Source organism: Jaculus jaculus, chromosome 13 (assembly GCF_020740685.1).
Source record: "Jaculus jaculus isolate mJacJac1 chromosome 13, mJacJac1.mat.Y.cur, whole genome shotgun sequence".
NCBI classification, from domain to species: domain Eukaryota; kingdom Metazoa; phylum Chordata; class Mammalia; order Rodentia; family Dipodidae; genus Jaculus; species Jaculus jaculus.
The window spans coordinates 38467076-38488000 of NC_059114.1; the positions used below are offsets into that span (position 1 = coordinate 38467076).

The window sequence follows — 20925 nt, forward strand, 5'->3', positions numbered from 1 at the left end:
TTTTCCATGGCGGACTCTTTTCTTTCTATGCCTCCCAGCACACCTTTTTCGTCTTCTTTCCTAATATATTTATCTTCTATTCTCAAATCTCCCCTTTCTCTCCTCTGTATTTGTTTCTCTCACCTTTCTTTCTTCTTCTTGTCTCAGCCTTTCCTCTCCAGCCTTCTTTACACAGTCCCTTTGCTAGTAGCACCCCTCCTCCCTTGCTTCATTGCTGCCTTATGGAGAAAACAGGTGGTTGTCCCCAAATAGGAAGAAACTCAAGAGAATAAACATGTTGCCAACAGAATATGTATCTAGACTCAATTTCCATTTAAGGTTATCTTTAAGCACATTTTGCTTTGAAGAAAAGGATGAATTAATTGTCCTTAATACCTACAACACTCTATGCTCCCCAATTATCTGCTGTATAGGATTCTATGTGGGGAATCAGGGTGAGCAGCTTCAAGTATAATAATCATTTGATATTTGGTAATCAGCTTTCTCTCTGATTTTGTTTAAAGCAAACTAAGGAAATGAATTCCTGTAGTTTTAGTGGGTTCCATATCCTTTTCCCAAATTCTCTCTTTATAGCCAGAATGATGACTTTGTGCAGTGAAAAGATACGACCTCAGAGGATGGCATAAGCTGTTGCAATGTGATGAGAGGGGAAGATGGCACTAAGGTCAGAGAAGCAAAGTGAACCACCCCACCATGGTCACACGTGGGGTTGTCCCCTTCAGGACACCATCGAAATTCTCCACAGAGTATTCAAGATGATGGGCCACACCCTCTACACTGAGAATATAGGCAGAGCGCTTTTACTCTTTGGACTGAGCGTGGGCCAAGTATAGAAGGCTCTTCAACCCAGGGCAGGAATTCCTGTGCCGACCTTTCCCTGCCTGGAGCTTAAAATGGGATAACCAGGACCCATGCTTGAGTCCACAAAGAATGTCAGGACGCCTTCCGTGGAGGCAGACTGTATTTAAATGCAATTCACCTCTTTTGTGTCTAAGAAAAGCCACCCGTAGGTTCATTTGCGGGAAACACAGCCCGTGTGGCCGAAGCGGTACACACTGGGGTCATGGCCTTGCCAGAAGCTGACTTTCTCCGGATGTCTGTCTGCTGTCCAGAGTGGCAACCGCTTCGGTGGGCAAATAGGATGGTCATCTCTGGGTTCAGGGTGGCTGCTTCAGGCTGGGGTCCCTTGAGGGCAGCTGGCTGTTCATGCTTTCCAGAGGTGGGATGGGAGGTGTAATGTTTCGTGGGAGGAGGGCTGTAATTCTGAAATCTCACGGTTTTGACTTGCTGCAAGAGAAAAAGCAAAGGAATGTGGGTGACTCGGCTTTCTCTATAGACTGGATTCATGTGTTCCTCTACACTTGTCCCCATGCCTCCTCTGTGTGGTGTTAACTCAGCAAATGTCTGCATCTGCTATTCACTGTGCACCCGGTTAGAGATGCTGCGAGTCTAAGAGTGAATAACAGCAATAGGCAGACAGGAAATTACACGAGACGCTGAGAGTAGAGCGGAACATGAAACAGGCAGTTAGAGAAGTCTTTCTAGAGGCAGACTATTTTAAGGGCAAATAGGAATAATATGGAGGAAACAGAGTCTGCCAAAGCTTATGAAAAAGGCCTCGTGCAGGAGGGTATGGTACTTTCTAGAAAACACAAGTTAACCTTCTTGCTTTCCCCTCTGCCCTTCCTTAAGATCCGTTTCAAGGTCCGGCTCTCCTTTCTGATTTCTGATGACACCGCTGAGAGACCTCCACAATGGCTCAGAAGTGCTCAGCACAGGGCGGCTCCCCAGAGCCTGCTGCTGCATCCAGCCTCCAGAGTGCTTCGGCTTTCATTTGTTCTCCCTGACACATTAAGACTCTGACCGCAAATAATGATCAGAAGCTCATAGGTATGTTTATAAAATCAAAGATCAGTCACTTGGAAGCTGAGGCAGGAGAATTGTGAGTTTGAGGCCAGCCTGGACTACATAGTGAATGCCTATTTCGAAAACAAAACAAAACAAAACAAACCAGGGCTGGAGAGATGGCTTAGCAGTTAAGCGCTTGCCTGTGAAGCCTAAGGACCCTGGTTCGAGGCTCGATTCCCCAGGACCCATGTTAGCCAGATGCACGAGGGGATGCATGCATCTGGAGTTTGTTTGCAGTGGCTGGAAGCTCTGGTGCCCTCATTCTCTCTCTCTTCCTCTCTCTCTCTCTCTCTCTCTCTCTCTCTCTCTGTTGCTCTCAAATAAGTAAAACAAAACAAAACAAAACAAAACAAAAACCCCAAAACAAATCAAACCAAACCAAAATCTAAGACACTCTAGGTATCTGCTCCACTTTGGCAACACCTGGCAGAACCAAAAAGCAGTGCCTCTTTGTATGAGACCCCGTGTCTGATTTGCTTCAAGCCCCACCTCACCTTCCTTCCTTTCGTCTCTTCTGTCCCGTCATGTATCTTGCCTGGCAATTAATGGTGTTTGCTTTGGACTATTGCTATCTCATGGCTTAATAAGGTATTCTTCCTAAGAACACTTTTTTCCCCCTGAGATAGGGTCTCATTCTAGCCCACACTGACTTGGAATTCACTATGTAGTCTCAGGGTAGCCTTGAACTTGAGGCAATCCCCTTACCTCTGCCTCCCAAGTGCTGGGATGAAAGGTGTGTGCTATCACACCTGGCTAAGAATACTTTTTTTTCCTCATGAAATCCATTCCATTTGTGTACAACTGAGAATCTAAGTTTTCTCATACTTTCTGACTCTCACTGTGTGTAGCCCTGGCCTAGGGACTTACCACCTACTTAGTATGGGGGCTGTATATAGTCACGTGGGTTACTGGACAGCTAGGGCATGGAAAACTTTAAATTACTTGCACACTGTAAATCAGAATAAGAATTCCTAACATTTCTGTCAGTCATCATTAGTTTTTCCAGATGCCTTTCACTATAAGCTTATGAGCTTCACATTAAGAGCCTGGGTTTCTGTATGAGATCTGGATTCTTCTACACACACGTGCGTCAGCTGTGTGGCTTTGGGCAATGTCCTTTAACTCCTTCAGCCTACATTTCTTTATTTTAAATGAGGATGACATAACAACTTCGGAGAGTTGTTACGAGGATTTGATGAGATGGACGGGTGAAGCACTTGGCACACTGCTCAAACAACACCCAGAAACGACATCCTCTGTTCATTTGGGAGAATGGGTATGGCAGATGGTGGAAAGGCAATGATGGTGGCGATATGATTGATCAATAAACTGAAACACAACCATGAGTACCACCTGGCTCCTCAGTGCCACTTTTTCCTTCTTGCCATTTCTCTGGCTTCATCTCTCTGGCAAAAGAAGTTAGCAGATCTGACATGCCACAGAGGTCACAATAAGCTAGCTGTTGGAGTTATCCTTTGATGTGATTATGATGTCACTTAAATTCTCTTGTGTCTCAGTTGCCCTTTTCATCTGATGGGTGACTATGTGTTAAGCTTTAAGTTAGTGCATCACATATCTTATGTCATTTAATCTCCTCCCAAGCATGTGCATGGCCATTATTATTTTACCTCCATTTTATAAATTAGGCAAATGAATAGATACATAAATCGATAAGGTCCCAGAAGGGCCAAGGGTTTTGACCAAAGTCACCCAGCCTGGACTGGAATTCCAATCAAGATTTGTCTAATACAAAAGCCATGTTTTTCTCCAGGCCTGTTCTGATCCTCAAAAGAAGCAGGTATAGGTACTGGGAAGATGGTTTACTGGTTAAAGGCTCTTGCTTGCAAAAAGTAGTGATGCTTGGTGCTTGTTTGCAGTGGCAAGAGGCTCACTTTCCCTCCCTTGCACACACACGTACATACACATGTGCAAATGAAGAAATATTTAAAAAGAAGCATGTATAAAATATCTGGGAAGCAAAAATGAAGTTGGTAGTGTGCCTCGAGGGGGATGTTATATGGGTGAGGATAATTTCTTGGTGTATGTATATACACACATGTGTGTGTTCATGTGTGTGGGTGCACACGTGCATACATGTGTATGTTCATGTGGAGGTCAGAGGACAACCTTCAAATGTTGCCTCTCAGGTGCGGTCAACCTTTTTTTTTAAACAGGGTCTCTCACTGACCTGGAACTCACCAAGCAGGCTAAAATGGCTGGTGACTGAGCACCTGGGATCCCCCTGTCTCTGTCTCCCCAACATGCCTGACATTTTGATGTGGTAACTGGGGATTGAACTCAGGCCCTCCTGCTTGCATAGTGAGTGCCCCTCCTGCGTGAGCTGTCTCCCCAGCCCTGTAAGCACCTTCCCTCATGAGCTATCTCCCCAGCCCTGAAACGGTTCTTTGGCTGCTGCTAGTTTGGTTGCTGATGTTTACCAACACAAAAATCTTATGGCAGGTAAAGTTAGAGGACTATCAAGAGTCAGGCTCCCAAAATCATTCCATTCTTACCTTTTCAATGCCATTTCTTGAGTTTTCTGGTTTCACTAGGATCGAGGGAGGGGCAGATGCAGGTGGTTTGGGTGGAGGTTCACTCTTGATGGGAATTTCTTTGCCTTCCATGATAAGGGAACTGGCTGCTGAGTGGATTCTGGTCTCGTTGCTTCTGTTAATGCAGGTGAGGGCAGGCTCTCCCGTGGGAGCAGGCTTGGGTCCCGTGTCCACCATCACTGGTGACAGGGAGGAAGGGATCCCGTGTGACTGGTAACACTGGAACTGCTGAGGCCGGACCAGCACAGTGGGGCTGCGTCGGAGGGAGCCCACCATGAGGGTGGGGATCCCTGAATGGACTGGTCTCTGCAGGGATCCATCTGGGGAGTTATATGAGAGATATTAGCAGTGGGGTAGCTGACAGAAGACTGGGTGAGGGCTGGGTTAGCGATGTATCCTGGTATCTCAGAATAGTTAAGTGCTTTCCTAATTTGACTGCACTCACATTCCCCCAGGGTCTTTTAAAGGTGACCTTATTCTTATTTTAGTGCTGTTTGCTGATGCTGACAGCAGATAACTGGCTGGCTGACTGCTGTGTGTGAGCGGTCTTGAGGTGTATTGCTTCCATTTGCTTTCCTTCCATTTCTCCCTCTCTCTGTCTCCTCTCTCTCTCTTTCTCTGTCTCTCGTTTTTTCCTCTTGCCCTTTGAAATGGGAAGAGACAAAGACAGCTCCACAGTAAGAAGCAGACATGGAGGCAGACGGACCAAAGAGGAAGCAAAGCATAGCCAGGGATAGAAAGATCGAAGAAAGTGAGAACACATAAACTAAACAACTGAGATGGCTAAGAGGGAGGGAAAGAGAGAAAGAGCGAGAGAGGAGTACTCTAACCACGTACTTGCTCAAGAATGCTCTGAGGAGTTTTAGGCACGACACTTTATGAGGCTCTGCAAGAAGGAAGGCTGAGCAGACATAATAGTGCATGCACTAGACCAACAGGACACCAGGGAGACCAACTCAGAATGGTTATTCTAGAGTTAGGCTGTACGCACGTAAGCTTTGCCGAGTTTTATGATACAGATTTTGGAATCAGACCTTCTCCCATGGGACCTGGGACAAGTAAGTCATGTCAGCTTCCTGCACTTCAGTTCCTTTGTTTATGATCTGAGGTTGGTAACAGTTCACTACAGGGATATGGTGAGGATCACATCATACAAACGTTACATATCTTACAAAATGTTAGGCAGTGCCTGACAGTCACTGTGGCTCCTGCCTGTTAATGATCATGAGGTTTTTTTTTTTTAGATTTATTTTTATTTATTTGAAACTGAGGGAGGGATAGAGAGAAAGAGAGAGTGAGAGAGAGAGAGAGAGAGAGACTGAGAATTGGCATATCAGTGCTTCTTGCCACTGCAAATGAACTCCAGATGCATGCGCCACCATGTGCATCTGGCTTATGTGGGACCTGGAGAATCGAACCTAGGTTCTTAGGCTTCTCAGGCATGTCCTTAACCACTAAACCATCTGTCCAGCCCATGAGTTTTAAGTAAAGGACAGCTACCCTAGAAAATGCAAAGTCCAGGTTTGGGTTTGCCCCTCACTGACTTCTTCCTTCAAGTTGAGGGCTTCTCTCCCTCAGTAAAATGAAGTCATTCCTCCCTTGAGATTCTCAAAAGAGAAGAGGTCCATATCCCTTGGGCAGATAACCTGTAGGTGATCGGCAGAATAAGAAGTTCCTTGAACTGTGGGGACAGGTTAGAGACGGAACCCTAAACAGCACTGTGGGCCATTTCTCAAAAGTTCTCCCAGAATTCAGACATACATTATGTCCCACCAGGGATGTAAGTCTTTCCTGACATTCCATGGACACATGTGTGCATCAAAGTCCTTTGTGTCTATCACAGAGGGCCCAAGCCAAGGCCAAGTTCTGCACTGTGATTCGTCACTAAGCCAGAAGTGAGTATGAAAAACAGTATGCACTAAACAGTTGGCTAGCTGCTGCAAGAGGCCCATCACCATGGACACAAGTCTGACCTTTCCATTTACATATTTATTTTTCTACTGATAGCCCAGAGAGTGGCAGATGGTCAGTTCTCCCATCATTTCTCTTTGCTTTAAGGAGACTGATAGCTTGACCAGCCTCACCTTGGGAAAAGGGAGAAAAGAAAAGCCACCAGGACTTGGAAAGACAAAGTCAGGCGAGGCAGACATATCCTCAGGCTCTGGGAAAGGGGTGAAAAATTGGTTTGGAGTCTATCTTGTCCGTTTCTGAATTTCTAAAGATTTAGTGCTCTCTTATTACATGTGCATACAACACAAGCAGTGAGATGTTTGAGTCAATTGAGATTTTTCTTGGTGATAGAGAGGAAGCACATTAAAGAAACTGCAAGGTGTTATCAATGGGATGCAATTCTCTGTATTCCTAAGTGGTCTGGACTGAGTGTGAACGCTCATGTCAACCCTAAATGAGGGCACACTGCAGAAGGACTGAAGATGATCTTCTTAGTTGTGTTAGTAATGGAGCAATGTTAGCTTACCAACAGAATTTGTTTTACTAATAAAATAATGCCTTTTTATTTAAAAAAAGCAAATGTTCTTGACAGCTTAGCACATGCTAAGTATTGCATCATCTGTATTATATAAATAATTTTGTTAAATCTGACAGTAACAATAGATTAATATTATGTAATACAGGAATGATGATGAGGTAGGCATTTTTTTTTTTTTTCTGAGGTAGGGTCTCCAACTGGCCCAGGCTGACCTGGAATTAACTATGTAGTCTAAGGGTGGCCTTGAACTCATAGCAATCCTCCTACCTCTGCCTCCCCAGTGTTGGGATTAAAGGCGTGCACCACCATGCCCAGTCTCCATGGTAGGCATTATTATTTTCATTTTTCAGATCAGAAAACTGAAAAGGTAGATAATTTGCACAAAGCAGTTGTGGTAGATTTTTTGTTTTTCGAGGTAGGGTCCCACTCTAGCTCAGGCTGACCTGGAATTTACTATGTAGTCTCAGGGTGGCCTCGAATTCACAGCAGTCCTCCTACTTTTGCCTCCCAAGTGCTGGGATTAAAGGTGTGAGCTACTACGCCCAGCTAGATTTTGTGTGTGTGTGTGTGTGTGTGTGTGTGTGTGTGTGTATCAAGAGAAACATGGAGGAGGGAGCCATACACCTAAACAAGAGATATAAGTGGCTATAGTGAAGTGGCCATGCAGGTTGTGACATGGAAAGACAGGGACAGGGTAGAGTAAAGACACTTGCTTTCTGTTTTCTTAGAGATTTTTTTTTTAATTATTTATTTATTTATTTGAGAGCGACAGAGACAGAGAGAAAGACAGATAGAGGGGGAGAGAGAGAATGGGCGCGCCAGGGCCTCCAGCCTCTGCAAACGAACTCCAGACGCGTGCGCCCCCTTGTGCATCTGGCTAACGTGGGACCTGGGGAACCGAGCCTCGAACCGGGGTCCTTAGGCTTCACAGGCAAGCGCTTAACCGCTTAGCCATCTCTCCAGCCCTTCTTAGAGATTTTTGCCTTGTATATTGTTCCTCGTATTCCTTCCACTCTTCTGTGGTGCAATTCATGTGTGATCATTCAGATTGTGGGAGTTTAAATCAGGGGACAGGAAGTTAGTCATATGTACTCAACTTGTTACGAATGAAGAAATCCTTGATGAATAGGGTTTAAAGCCTTTTTAGAATCTCCCAAAATATAATCTTAGGTGGAAGTTCAATATGTTAAGTGATAAAGTGGGGGTTTAAAAAGGACTGCTCTGTTTGTATTGGTGTATGGGCGGTACGGATGCTGTGGCAGTTTGAGTTATGTGTCCCTATAGACTCAGGTGTTTCATCAAAGCTTGTAACTTGGGTCTCCAGCCACCTGGCTGGAGGAGGTATCACTGGGGTTGGATGCTGGGGTCCAGCCCAAAAGTGTGTTTGGGGGCGAATCTGAATTCCAGCCCAAAGGTATGTGGGAAGGTCTGAGCTCTGAGGGTCCTGCTTGTGTAGGTTTGTGCTTGCTGCTGCGTTGTGTTTGCTGGCTGCTGCTGGTTTCTCTTTTTCAGCTTTTCCCACCACTGGTGGAACTTCCCCTTGGATCGGTAAGGTTGAAATAAATCCTCTCCTCCCATAAAACTGTTTGTCTGGATGTTCATCCCAGCATTGTGGAGCTGTCTACTACAGATGCTGTGTGGAACAATGTAAAAGTCAGGCGTGGGCTAGCACAGGAAGTGCCGCGAGCAGGTGTGTCTGCCCTTCTCTCTCTCTCTCTCTCTCCCTCTCTCGCCTTTTATTTATTTATTTATTTATTTTTGAGTTGGGTTTCACCAGGCTGACCTGGAATTCACTGTGTAGTCTCAGGGTGGCCTTGAACTCACAGTGATCCTCCCACCTCTGCCTCCCAAGTGCTGGGATTAAAGGCATGTGCCATCACACCCATCTGCCCCTGTCTCTTGAAAAGTTGGAATCTGGAGATTGAATATGTGTCTTGGTTTTGGACACTGTCTATATGCTATAATTTAAAAAAAAAAACAAAAAAACACCCTAAGCACATTGTATAAATAACACTGTTGGAATCAGGGCTCTAGGCACTGTTACCCAAATTCTTATCTCCCACCCACTTACCCCTTGGGGACTTCCTAGAGCACAGTTTGAGAAGCACTGAGAAGCCAGGGCTTGAATTAGTCTCTTTTAATAAGAAACAGCATCCATTCGAGTTGTCACCCATGATTCACCATGGATATAGACAGTGGTCTTCAGTTGGTCAGGTTACAATTAATAAAACCATTTTTACTTGAGATTTGCCATATAGTCACAATTTGTTTTTGTGAAGAGCACCCTATGTACCCCAGCCAGAGCCCCCATCACTTAGCTGTAGGCACATACCTATCTGCCACCACTTACTCTTTCTCATGCTGCTCCGCCCTTTCCGAAGAGACCCTTGTTGTAAAGCCACTGAACCAACTGTGCTTCTCACAGGATTGACGACGGCAGTGGGCACAGAGATGGATTTGGAGGGCTGGCTTTGCCGGGGATTGCTTTCAGTTAAGCTGCCTTGGGAGGACACAGAGGAGGTGGATAATGTCCATGTGGCACAGAGGCCAGGGCTCCGGGAATCTGGAAAGCTAGAGGTCTTTCTAGTTGTTGAACTATGTTTATTTAAAGAGAAGAAATAGGGAAAATGTTTAGTCAAGAGTAATGTTAAAATATATTAGCTCCCACCATATGTATATAACCTATCCTTACTCTCTTCCCATTGCACACTGCTTTTGTTACGTGTAGGCCTAACTAAGTAGGTGTATCTCCCTACACTTTGATGACTGTGTGGGCTCCGAGGGCAGTGAGAGGGGCGCCTGAGACCCTGGTGGACCTTCCCCAGGAGAGGAGGGTTTCATCTTCTGCCATGGTTCTGGTCACCCCCACTTACACCCCTCTTGGCCCTTGGGTTCCAGCACTCATGGTCCCTGTACCCCTTGCTCTTTGCAGTGTCAAGTCTTTGTTCAGTGGTTTTTGCTAATCTTTGGAAAACAGAGATTTACAAGCTTATTTGATAGATTGATTCCTGTGTGTCTAATTGACTAACAAATGCTTGTCAAATGGCTATCATAATGGTCTAAGCACAAATGCCACTCATTTTGAGGGCTGACTGTATGCCAGGCACTGGCCGAGCGCTTTGCCTACATTGTTACAAGTTCTTTATAATAGATTTCTGAGGTAGAACTATTACTACACTGCTTTATAGATTAAAAAAAAATACAGAATCAATAGTTACTTTCTCAGTTAATTACCAGACTAGGGTTTTGAAACCAGGCCTAAGTTGGCCATCTGCCCTATCTCTGAGACATATAACCTTTTGGTTAGAGCATTCATTATTTAGTACCAGGAGAAACCTTCTATTGTGCTTAAAATAAATGAACATAGGCAACCAATAGCCCTGTCTGTGACCCCATAGGATATTAATTCTTTAGCCTTGGGCTGTGATTTTCAGGAACAGGCTTGAAGTTTTAGAGATCAAAAACGTCTTGTTCACTGTTTTTAGCCCTCAACTCCCTGAACTGCATGGCCTTCTTTTCCTCTCACCAATCCAGCCTCAACATCACATCTCCAACCATGAAGCCCATCAATCACCTTGTCACTATGTTGATGGAGTGATGCCCTAAACCCTAAACTCTCTAGGGTTTCCTTTACATTGTTTCCCCTCATTTCTTCTTTTCTCTCATCTGCTTCCTAATAAATGATATATAACTGAATAATAAGCCAGTACCATATAGAGTTAAAAGAGTCATTGTTTAATTGTGGCCAATGTTACCCAAGAAATATGTGCAGCCAAAAGCTCCGAGAAATGGAGCTTGCAGCAAGGAACCTACTATCCACAGCTGTCAGCCTGTTCTGGTCTCCATGTTGGTGTGGCCAGTAAAGAGTGGGGCTGGGTAGGTGCAATAGTGGCATGGCTGTCATGAGGGTAACCAACTTCCACTGACTGGATTTGAGGATAGCTCCATGGGAGGAAATTCATACCTGGTACTGGAAACCTAGTTCAAAGCCTGTGGCTAGAGAGAGGTCATAGGCTCTAGGAAAAAGATATTAATATTGTTTGCCTTCTAAATATATATATGTTTATCCTCATAGATTAGTGCTATTCTAGCAGTGGCATGGATCCTAGACAACTTGAGTGAAGTCTCATGGCAGAAATGATCTCAAGTCACAGTAGATACTCTCCTTGCTCCCTCACTGTCACTTCTAGATCATTCCTCATCCTTTTCCTGGCTTTGACTCATATTATCAGACTTACCACCCACCATACCTGTCGTGACCATCATTTACCTTTTAGGTCCATCTCTTTCCTCACTTCCTGAGGATTTTACCTTCTGGCTCCTTGTCAGTTTCTTGTCACACTGATCATAGCATGATGATCTCATGTAATCTTGAGGCTTTAAATAACATCTCAGGCCTGGAGCTCTCTAACTGCACACTCATCTGCTCACCAACATCTTTACTTGGATTACTAATGGGCATCTCAGACATAATCGGCCGTGAACTGTTTGCTTCCTCGTAGCTCAAACCCTGCTCTCATAGAATTTTAATCAACACCATGTCAGTAAAAGGAAACATTCTTTTTCAGTTAACTAGAGCAGTCTTTGACTCACCTTAAATCCTCTATCCCTTCACACCTGATATTGGGTCTGTTAGAAAATCTGTATGCCTCTAACTTCAGAGTATTTGTAGAACTAACTTTTAACTATCTTCACAGTCGCCAACACCATGATTTAACTTACTTTCTCCCTAGAATTATTCTCTTAGCTTGTTTTCTGAGTCTAACCTTTCTTCTTTGCAGTTTATTTTTGACCCAGCTATTAGGGGAGTTCTGGTTAAACCTAAGTTAGATTGTGTCATTCTGCTCAAAACTCTGCAGTAGGGTCAAAACCAAACCCTTCATTGTGATCTAGGAATTCTAGATGACTTGGCCACCATTTACTATTCTGACCTCATTTCCCACTGAATAAGCAGGCCTTCATGTCAGACACTTTTGTACCTTAAGGGCTTTTGTACTTGGTGTTCTCTTAGCCTGGAATGTACTTCTCTCAAATATCCACTTGACTCACTTTTTCATTTTCTTTACTCTTACTTCTCAGTAAGACCCTTTCTGGCCAACATATGTAAAAATGTAATACTTTCTCACAAATTTACACACATACACGTGTGTGTGTGTGTGTGTGTGTGTGTGTTTCTTAATATTTTCCTAGCCCTTACCTTAACATATTATGTGTATTTGTGGGTTTTGTTTACTAGCATTTCTGTGGTATCTGGAAATATCTAGAGAGGCACCTGACTCATAGCTAGCATTATGGGCTCTTACTTTGCCACTATTCAACAAATTCTAAAATCCTGACATTTAAAAGAGTAACTCAGAGGCTGGAGAGATGGTTCAGTAGCTAAAGGTGATTGATTTCAAAACCTGATGGCCTAGGTTCGATTCCCCAGTACCTATAGAAAGCCAGATGCACAAAGCGGTGCATGAGTCTGGAGTTTGTTTGCAGTCGCAGGAGGCCCTGGTACGTCCATACTTACTCTTTTTGCCTCTTTCTGTATCTCTCAAATAAATAAATAAAATATTAAAAAACATAAAAGAGTAACTATGATTTTCTATACTAACTTCTATCATGTAAAGAAATGGATTCCTAGAAACCCAGATCTTGAGGACCTAGACTTTGCTGAATTCTTCCTAGAAAGGGCCCCCCCCCCTCAAGTTAGGGTCTTACTCTAGCTCAGGCTGACCTGGAATTCACTATGTAGTCTCAGGGTGGTCTAAAACTCATGGTGATCCTTCTGCCTCTGCCTCCTGAGTGCTGGGATTAAAGGCGTGTGAAATCACACCTGCCTCTAGAAAGGGTTTTTTTTATACCTCATCAACCAGTCTTGTTGGGAGAAAATTCTATGAGTTTGGAAATGCAGGTTTTATTTACCCCCAAACTTCCTTAAGTTATAGCATTAGGTTAATCTAGTTTTTGGCACATATAGTCTCTTAAGATCCCCTGCCCCTTGTCCTCTCTAGGTGCAACCATTAAAATGATCAGTTTCTCCCATGCTGGAATTTGTTCTTTTCTCACCATAGTTGCTGCCCTCCTCCAGACACAGTCCTCCACCTAAATGAAGGTCTGCCAAAGTGGATATATGGCTCTAGGTTTGACGCTCACAGAGTACAATGCTCTGTCACTACTCCTGGAGTTGTGACGCTCTGGCATGTCATAAAGACCTGGCTTGATGTGTGGTGATGGCCTCACTGCCTTGGGCTGGGGGTGGGGGTGTTAAGCAAAAGGAGACATGAGTATCTTTGGAGTGTATGTGAATTTGTGGTCATGGTGCAAGGTAGTAGATAAACTGGGTCAATGAAGTTGATATGTCACATTGGAAAGCTGGAAGGGAAGGCTTTATGCAGGGAACTGATGTTTGAACTGGGGCATGGATGGACAAGTAGTGGTCTGAGTTCATGGAAACTGATGGTCTTGGATCCTGAGAACTTTTTTGAGGTGCTCCAGGGAGTCATGTAATCACATTTTCCAATTACTTCACTAGTGGTAGTGTTGGGGTGTCAGATGTGGTGTGGGAATTCTGGGACCTGGGTAGCAGAAAAGCTGAGGTCTAGTTCTTAAGCAGGTTACTTACGTCTGCACATTAGTGCCCTCATCTGTTGAACAACGCATGAAAAGTTTTTGGTCAAGGCCAATGAGTTAAAAGAGGCAAAGCTGGGTGTGGTGGCTCATGCCTGCAATCCCAGCACTTAGGAGGTTGAGGCAGAAGGACTGTGAGTTTAAGGATAATCTATGCTCACAAGTTCCAGACTGGCCTGGGAATAAATAGTGAGAATGTCTGTCTTTCTCAAAAAAAAAAAAAAAAAAAAAAGGCAAATGTGTTGTAAACTATGAGGAATTATTAAAGCTGTTGTTTACTTTGCATTTTTAAAGTTAGAGGGATACTGAGGCAAAAATCTATGTTTTGGTCCACATCGAGAAAGAACACTGTGCCCACCATCAGTCCAACTCACAGAAGGCTCCTGATCTAGAATGGCATATTCTTATAACATTGGCGGGGACGTACCTGCAAGCTGGGACAACGTAATTGCTTGGGAAGATGCCAACTCTCCCAGTGACCAAGGAGAAGCCCCTCAGCCAACCATCCTGGTGCTTCCCCAGGATCCTGACGCCTTCTCCCTTCTGCAGGCCCAGCTCATCGGGTCCATGGGCGGTGTAGGAGTGCAGGGCTACAAACCTGGAGAGACAGGGAAGTGGTGAAGGAAGCTGAGCATGCCCGTGGAGGGCACAGAACCTGCAGAGGGCAGAGCGAGACCAACCCCAAGAGCCTTAAGAAAATGGAAACCTTGGGCTGGAGAGATGATTTAGTGGTTAAGGCACTTGCCTACAAAGCCTAAGGACCCAGGTTAAATCCCCCAGTACTCACATTAGCCAGATGCACATGATGGTGCCTGAGTCTGGAGTTCATTTGCAGTGGCTGGACATTCTCTTTCTCTGTGTGTCTTTCTCTCAAATAAATACACACACACACACACACACACACACACACACACACACACACACACGCACACAGTGTCCTAAATGGTCAAGGCAGATAAATACAGAACGACCTGGTTGAAAAAGCAGTGGAGGGAACCCATCATTGCCTTCACACCCACTTCATCCTCCATAGATCCCTGCACATCTGGAACCACTGATTTGGACCAACATCAGCACTGCAATGATGGGGAACTGACTTCCTATGGAGAAGGGGACCTGGAGAGCAGAAATCAGGGACAGAAGTGGGAATGGTCCACCTTGGATGCTCTCTTAGTACTACTTGGTGTGGCCCCTAGGAAAATGGTTACTGCCTAAAAAGTATTAGAGAAATGAGAGGTTGTCCCAAAGCTTCTCTGACGGACTCCTGTGACTGCAAGTCGGGAGGGATTCACTTCACTTCCCGAAGGCCTGAGGAATTGGCTGAATGTAGGCTAAGAAGTGTACATTGGGAAGTGACAGGTAGGGGCAACTGTTTTTTTTTTTTTTTAACACATAATGAATTACAGACTGTAGTGTGGGGAATGGGTTTATCTTTTGGCAAGGCTTGAGAGAACAGAGACACCGCATTCTAAAGTTCACATAGGAAGGCGGCAGATAGTGTCTCTGTACAGGCAGCCAGGGGAGTGAGGCAGTAGTGCAGCTGAGGCCGAGGGAGTGAGACTAGCTGCCTGACAAAAGGCATTGAAGGGTGAACCTACTTAGCCTTGCTGGATTCAGGACTCACCAGACTTTAGCCCTCAGTCTACACAGACATGACCAAGTCCTTTGAATCCTGTGAACTGTGAGACACAGGAAGTTGTTATAAACAAGTTTAGTAGTGCATTCTCAAGTATGTTTCTTACTGAAGATGCTGTATTTTTTTTTCTGACTTTTAAGTCAATATCTACTTTTGACCCAATGTTTTGTGTGTGTGTGTGTGTGTATTTATTTATTTATTGACAACTTCTATAGTTAAATAAACCATATTTCCCTCCCCTCCCCCACTTTCCCCTTCACAACTCTGCTTTCCATCATATCCCCTCCCTCTCTCCCTTAGTCTTTCTTTTAATTTGATCCCATCATCTTTTTCTCCTACTATGAGGGTCTTGCTAGGCACTGTGAGGTCATGGATATTGAGGTCAATTTCTGTCTGGACAGTTGCTTTGTAAGGAGGGATACCCTTCTTTTGGCTCTTACATTCTTTCTGCTACCTCTTCTGCAATGGACCCTGAGCCTAGGAGGGTGTGATAGAGATGTTTCAGTGCTGGAGACTTCATCTCTTCTTCTCAGCACTATGTTGCCTTTTGTGACTCAACGTTTTTGACCATGAAGGGAAACCATGGCAATTGCTCAATACCCAATCAGCAATGCTATGGTTTCTGCTCCTGCAGTCTCCTGCTTCTGGAAAGGAATGAGCTGTGGCATGGAGGTGTGCTGCTCTTGTGTGCTTATCACTCCATTGCTGGAGGCAGAAAAGGAAGGGGGTTGGCTCTTGGGATGAAATGGTTTGGGTGTGGGGAGTCTCAATGGCACAGGGCTGGCAAAGATGACCCCTCTTTGCCAGGACTCTGGGTGGCTTGTTACTCACATGTTAGCTGGGAGGTATTTCTGGGAGCTTGGTGGACTGACCATGGCCATGGAATGTCCTGGGGAGGCAGGTGCAGGATGGGAAGTGCTGACCTGCATAGACAGAAAAGACAGCCAAGCAGAAGTAGTGAATGCCACAGGCTAGGCTTGCGGCAGACAAAACTGCCCCAGAGCCGCTTGACACAGCTCAAAACCAAGGGCCAAGCTCAGTTCCACCCACTCTGTGGTTTCTTTGGTTTGTGGTTTGGGGCAGAGTGAGGTGGAGCTGAATATTTTATGACCTACCAGGGTAGTGTGCTGGAGCCACATTCCACCTGAAGACATAGAGCATGGCAAGCTGTCCAACTGACAGCCAAGAGGGCTGCCACTCCTTGTTCCTGCCCTGCCCAGCCCAGCCCCACCCATCCCTCCTCCCTCTGAAAACCTGCTAACACTGATTCAGAACACAGTGCTTGCCAGTTTAAAGTATACTGCATCAGTGAATTTAACCCTTATTAAAGGTAGCTTACTCATGCCTATTTTTGGATAAGAAATAGACTCAGAGCAGGAAGAATGGCCATCTAAATAGTACAAAATAAAATTTGAAATCAGGACTTGAGCCCACTTTCTCATTGAATGCTGCTAGTATTGACACACACCATACATACACTCTATAACAACTCATCCTAAGCTTATAGAACATGAACCTAATCTATTTCATTTCTCCAGAATGAATGAGGTAACAGCAATGATAGAAGCCTACTGTTCTAGAACTTTGCCTGTAATCTAATGTCACATTGCTTATTTCCTTCTTGTCACATCTCAGTCAGATGATTGCTTGTTTACTGTCTTCCCTACTACACTTCAGGTTCCATGAGGATAGAGACCATATACATCTTGCTCATTATTCTTTTGCTTCTTTTATGCTCAATATGTACCACAGCTTAAAGAATGAATGCCATGACTTGTAATGGCAGCTACTTGAGCATTTGAGGTACGAGGATCACAAATTCAAGGCCTGCATAGGATACAGAGGGAGTTCAAGGCTAGCCTGGGTAACTTGGCAGAATCCTGTTTCAAAATAAAAAATAAAACAATAAAGGTTGTGGATATAACTCACTGTGTAGCATGCTTGCCTAGCATACACAAAACCTTGGTCAATCCCCAGTACTAGAAAATAAATAAATGAATGAAAAGGTATTTTGTGTAGTTTCCAGGGTGAACACATCTACTTTTTAGGCATCTACCCATAAGTGATGGCAACTATACATGAGTGCTTTCCTAGAATCATGCTTCCTTGGGTACAGTTATTTATGTGGTTGTGTTTGCACATGTGTGAATGCACTGCTGAGTTTACATGTTGTAAGTTTCATGTGCAAATGTATTACATTTGCTAAGAACCCATAGCAATTGAATGTATGTGTCTGTGTATATGCATATGTGCATTGCTCTATTGTATATGTGATATTTACACATGTAGCCTATAGGTTGATACACATGTATGCTGCATGTGAGTGTATATGTGTGCAGTTGAATGGGTGATCTCACACACACACACACACACACATGGTATGCATATGTTATGTATGTTAACTTCAGAGGAGTGCTATGGTAAGTACAGCTGTGTAGTTGTGTTTTTGTCAGTGATTATGCAAATGTATTTGTGAATACATTTATTTTTAATTTTTTGGGTTTATTTTTATTTATTTGAGAGTGACAGACAGAGAAAGAGGCAGAGAGAGAGAGAGAATGGGTGCACCAGGGCTTCCAGCCGCTGCAGACGAATTCCAGATGCGTGCGCCCCCCCATGTGCATCTGGCTAACGTGGGACCTGGGGAACCAAGCCTCGAACCGGGGTCCTTAGGCTTCACAGGCAAGCGCTTAACTGCTAAGCCATCTCTCCAGCCCTGTGAATACATTTATATATATGACATTTAGAAGACTTAGTTAAAGGGTCAGAGAACCATTCCTGTCATAAATTAACATGTGTTTGCAAGGAGGTAAAGGAACTGAAACTCTCACATGCTACTGGTAGGAGTGTAAACTGGTGCAACCATTTTAGAAAGTAGCTCAGAAGCTACTTAAATGATCAAATATAAGATTATTAATGACTTCTAAGTCTATTGCTAGCATATGCCTAAGAGAAATACCTAGTATAAGCCAGGTGTGGTGGCGCATGCCTTTAATCCCAGCACTTGGGAGGCAGAGTTAGGAGGATCGATGAGAGTTCAAGGCCACTCTGAGAGTACATTGTGAATTCCAGATCAGCCTGAGGTAGAGTGAGACCCTATTTCAAAAAAAAAAAAAAAAAAAAAAAAAGAAATACCTAGTATATGTACAAGAGAAATGAAAGCAAGCAACTTCATGAAAACTTGGACATGGGGGTAGGATTGGGTGGGACAAAAAGGAAGGTAGAGAGAGGGGATTATGGTCATGATATAGAGTTTATGTTTATGGATGCTGTCAATAAATCATTAAAAATCTTGTACAAGATGCTTATAGAAGCTTTATTTATAACAACCAAAAGATGGAACCAACCAGCTATTCACAATCTAATGAACAGATAAAATATAGAATGTCCATCCAGTGGAATATTATTCAGCCACAAATTAGTAAGATTTTGGGACTGAGGAAATGGTTCAGTGGTTAAAGATGCTTGTTCTACAAGCCTGCCAACTGGAGTCAAATCCCCAGTACATACTTAAAGGCAGTTGCAAAGTGGTTCAGGTGTCTGTAATCCCAATGTGCCTACAGCAATGGGAAGCAGAGTTAGAAGAAACTTGAAGCTTGCAGGCCAGCTAGTTTGGCCTTTCCAGTGGCAAAAACAACAAGATAGACCCTGTCTCAAGGAGGAAAGAGAGGACTGACCCCCACATGCACACAGTGACATGTTGTCCCCCTGTACAATAATAATAATAACAAATTAGTACAGTACTGATACACATGAGAACATGGGGCATTGAAACCTTGTAAGAAATGGAGCAGCCAGACAGAAGACCCCATGTTACATGATTCCATCTTTATGAAAAGTCCAAATAGAGAACTTTACATGGAAAGAAAGTAGATTTGTGGATTTCAGTAGCTGAAAGGAACATGAAAGTGATAGCTAAAAAGCATATGTGGTCCCCTCTCTCCTTTCCTCTCTTACTTTCTCTCCTCCTCCTCTCTCCTCTCATCTTTTCTTCTCCTCCCCCTCCTCTTCTCCCTCTTTGTAGTGTCTTTGTAGCACAGGACGTTGCTAGGCAGCCACTCCACCTACCACTGAGCAACATTTCAGCCCATAGTTTTTTTTTAAAGTGGCAAAATGTTGCAAACTTGTGGTAGTAATAATAATTGCATAATATTTGTGAATATACTAATAACAAGTGAATATGCTGACACCAGGATGCCTATTTCATATGAAGTTTAATCTATACTTACTAAACTGCTCAGTAATCTTGCAAGTGCTGACATAAGAGAAGTGAAAGCATGTATCCACAACAAGGACTTGAATACAAATGTCCAAGTCAGTTGTATTCATTTGAGTTCCATACTAGAAGCAATCCAGATGCTGATCAACTGGTGAGTAAATAGATAGAGTGTGGTGTAACCACAGAGAGAAGCTCCTGGGTGACATGCAACATGGATGACACCATATTGTCCTGAGCGCCACACAGAGAACCAAGATTCTACATATGATATGATGCTATTTACATGAAATTCTCAAAAGTAAAAGAAAGGCTGAGAATTATGGTGACAAAAACAGAATGAGGACTTCTAAGGGCCGGGGGCAGGGAGAGAGGAGTGATTACACAAGGGCTCAAGAAGTTTCTGAGGTGACACAGATGTTGTAGATCTTGATTTTGAGGATGATGACATACTTGATATATTTGCCAAAAATCTTTGAATTGTTTGTTTAAAATGGTTGAACTTTATTGTGTGTGATTATTCTTGAATAAACCTGCTAAGACAACTAACACGAGAACTGCACCTTGTCTGGTTGGAAGAAAACATTCTCATAGTGTTACCTTTATTCAACCCAGTTCTAGAGCTGGTTGGGGAAGAGGGGAGCCTGACACATGTGAGGGAGGGGTGTGATGGGGCAGCCGGTGCGGGGCCAGGGATTACGAGTGGGTATCTGTGGTCAGAGCTCAATAAGGCAAGGCCAAAATGAGTGAGCAAATGACAGGCAGACAGGAAAAGAGGAAAAGATAAAGGCAGTGAAGAGAAAGTGGGTGGGAAGAAGGACAGCTAGAATGGAGGGCCTTACTGAGTAAAGGATGGAGCTGGGACAAGAGGCCCAGATTCCCGAGTGGAAGGGCCTGTGAAGTGGGTTTCTATGTGGGGTCAAGAGTGCTCTCAGGTGGCCACGTCTCAGGGTTTGTGAGGCCAGGAGTGAGGGCTTCCTGCAGTGGGCGCTTGCTGGCCTATGACTCTCACCTGAGTGAGATCAGGAGGAGTTAGGTAGGAGTGGGGTGGAGGAAGCATTTTTGCTGAAATCTAAGCACTGTTTTTCCTCTGCTTTGGAGCAAATGACTCACTTAAAAGAAGTCATTATCAGTCAGAGAAGAGCCCACAGGTGTGGGCTCTGGGTGTTTGTAGGTCTTTGTTAGGTAAGGGAGGAAGGGGGTCTGGAGCTTGGCACAGTTCTGGAAATTCTCCACTGTCTTCTGCTGCCCTCACTGTCAGTCCATGAGCCTAACGAGTGCAGCTACATCTCTGCGGTCTCTAGGGGTAGTGTTGATAGTGACTGGCATGCGGCTCAACCAATTACCAAGAGGGCAAGTGATGGGACTCTATAGAGGTCCTCCAATTCTGTAAAATGGGGGCAAATAATGGTGTTCCACTTGGAGTTAAAAGAATCCAACAAAATAATCCATGGAAATGATTTAGCAGAATGGCTGGGGAGATGGCTCAGTTGGTAAAGTGTTTGCTTCA

At 44.2% G+C, this 20925-nt stretch overlaps 1 protein-coding gene across 1 annotated transcript in view; it reads right to left on the minus strand.

Moving 5' to 3' along the window:
* Nucleotides 1-990: 990 nt before the first annotated feature.
* Nucleotides 991-20925, minus strand: part of Sh3rf2 (SH3 domain containing ring finger 2) — a 117626-nt gene continuing 97691 nt past the window's right edge. The window contains exons 5-9 of the mRNA XM_045132135.1: nucleotides 16031-16122; nucleotides 13991-14161; nucleotides 9299-9543; nucleotides 4422-4780; nucleotides 991-1287 (exon numbers count right to left, since the gene is read on the minus strand). Coding sequence (XP_044988070.1) covers nucleotides 991-1287; nucleotides 4422-4780; nucleotides 9299-9543; nucleotides 13991-14161; nucleotides 16031-16122 — 1164 coding nt within the window. The remainder of the gene's footprint in view (nucleotides 1288-4421; nucleotides 4781-9298; nucleotides 9544-13990; nucleotides 14162-16030; nucleotides 16123-20925) is intronic.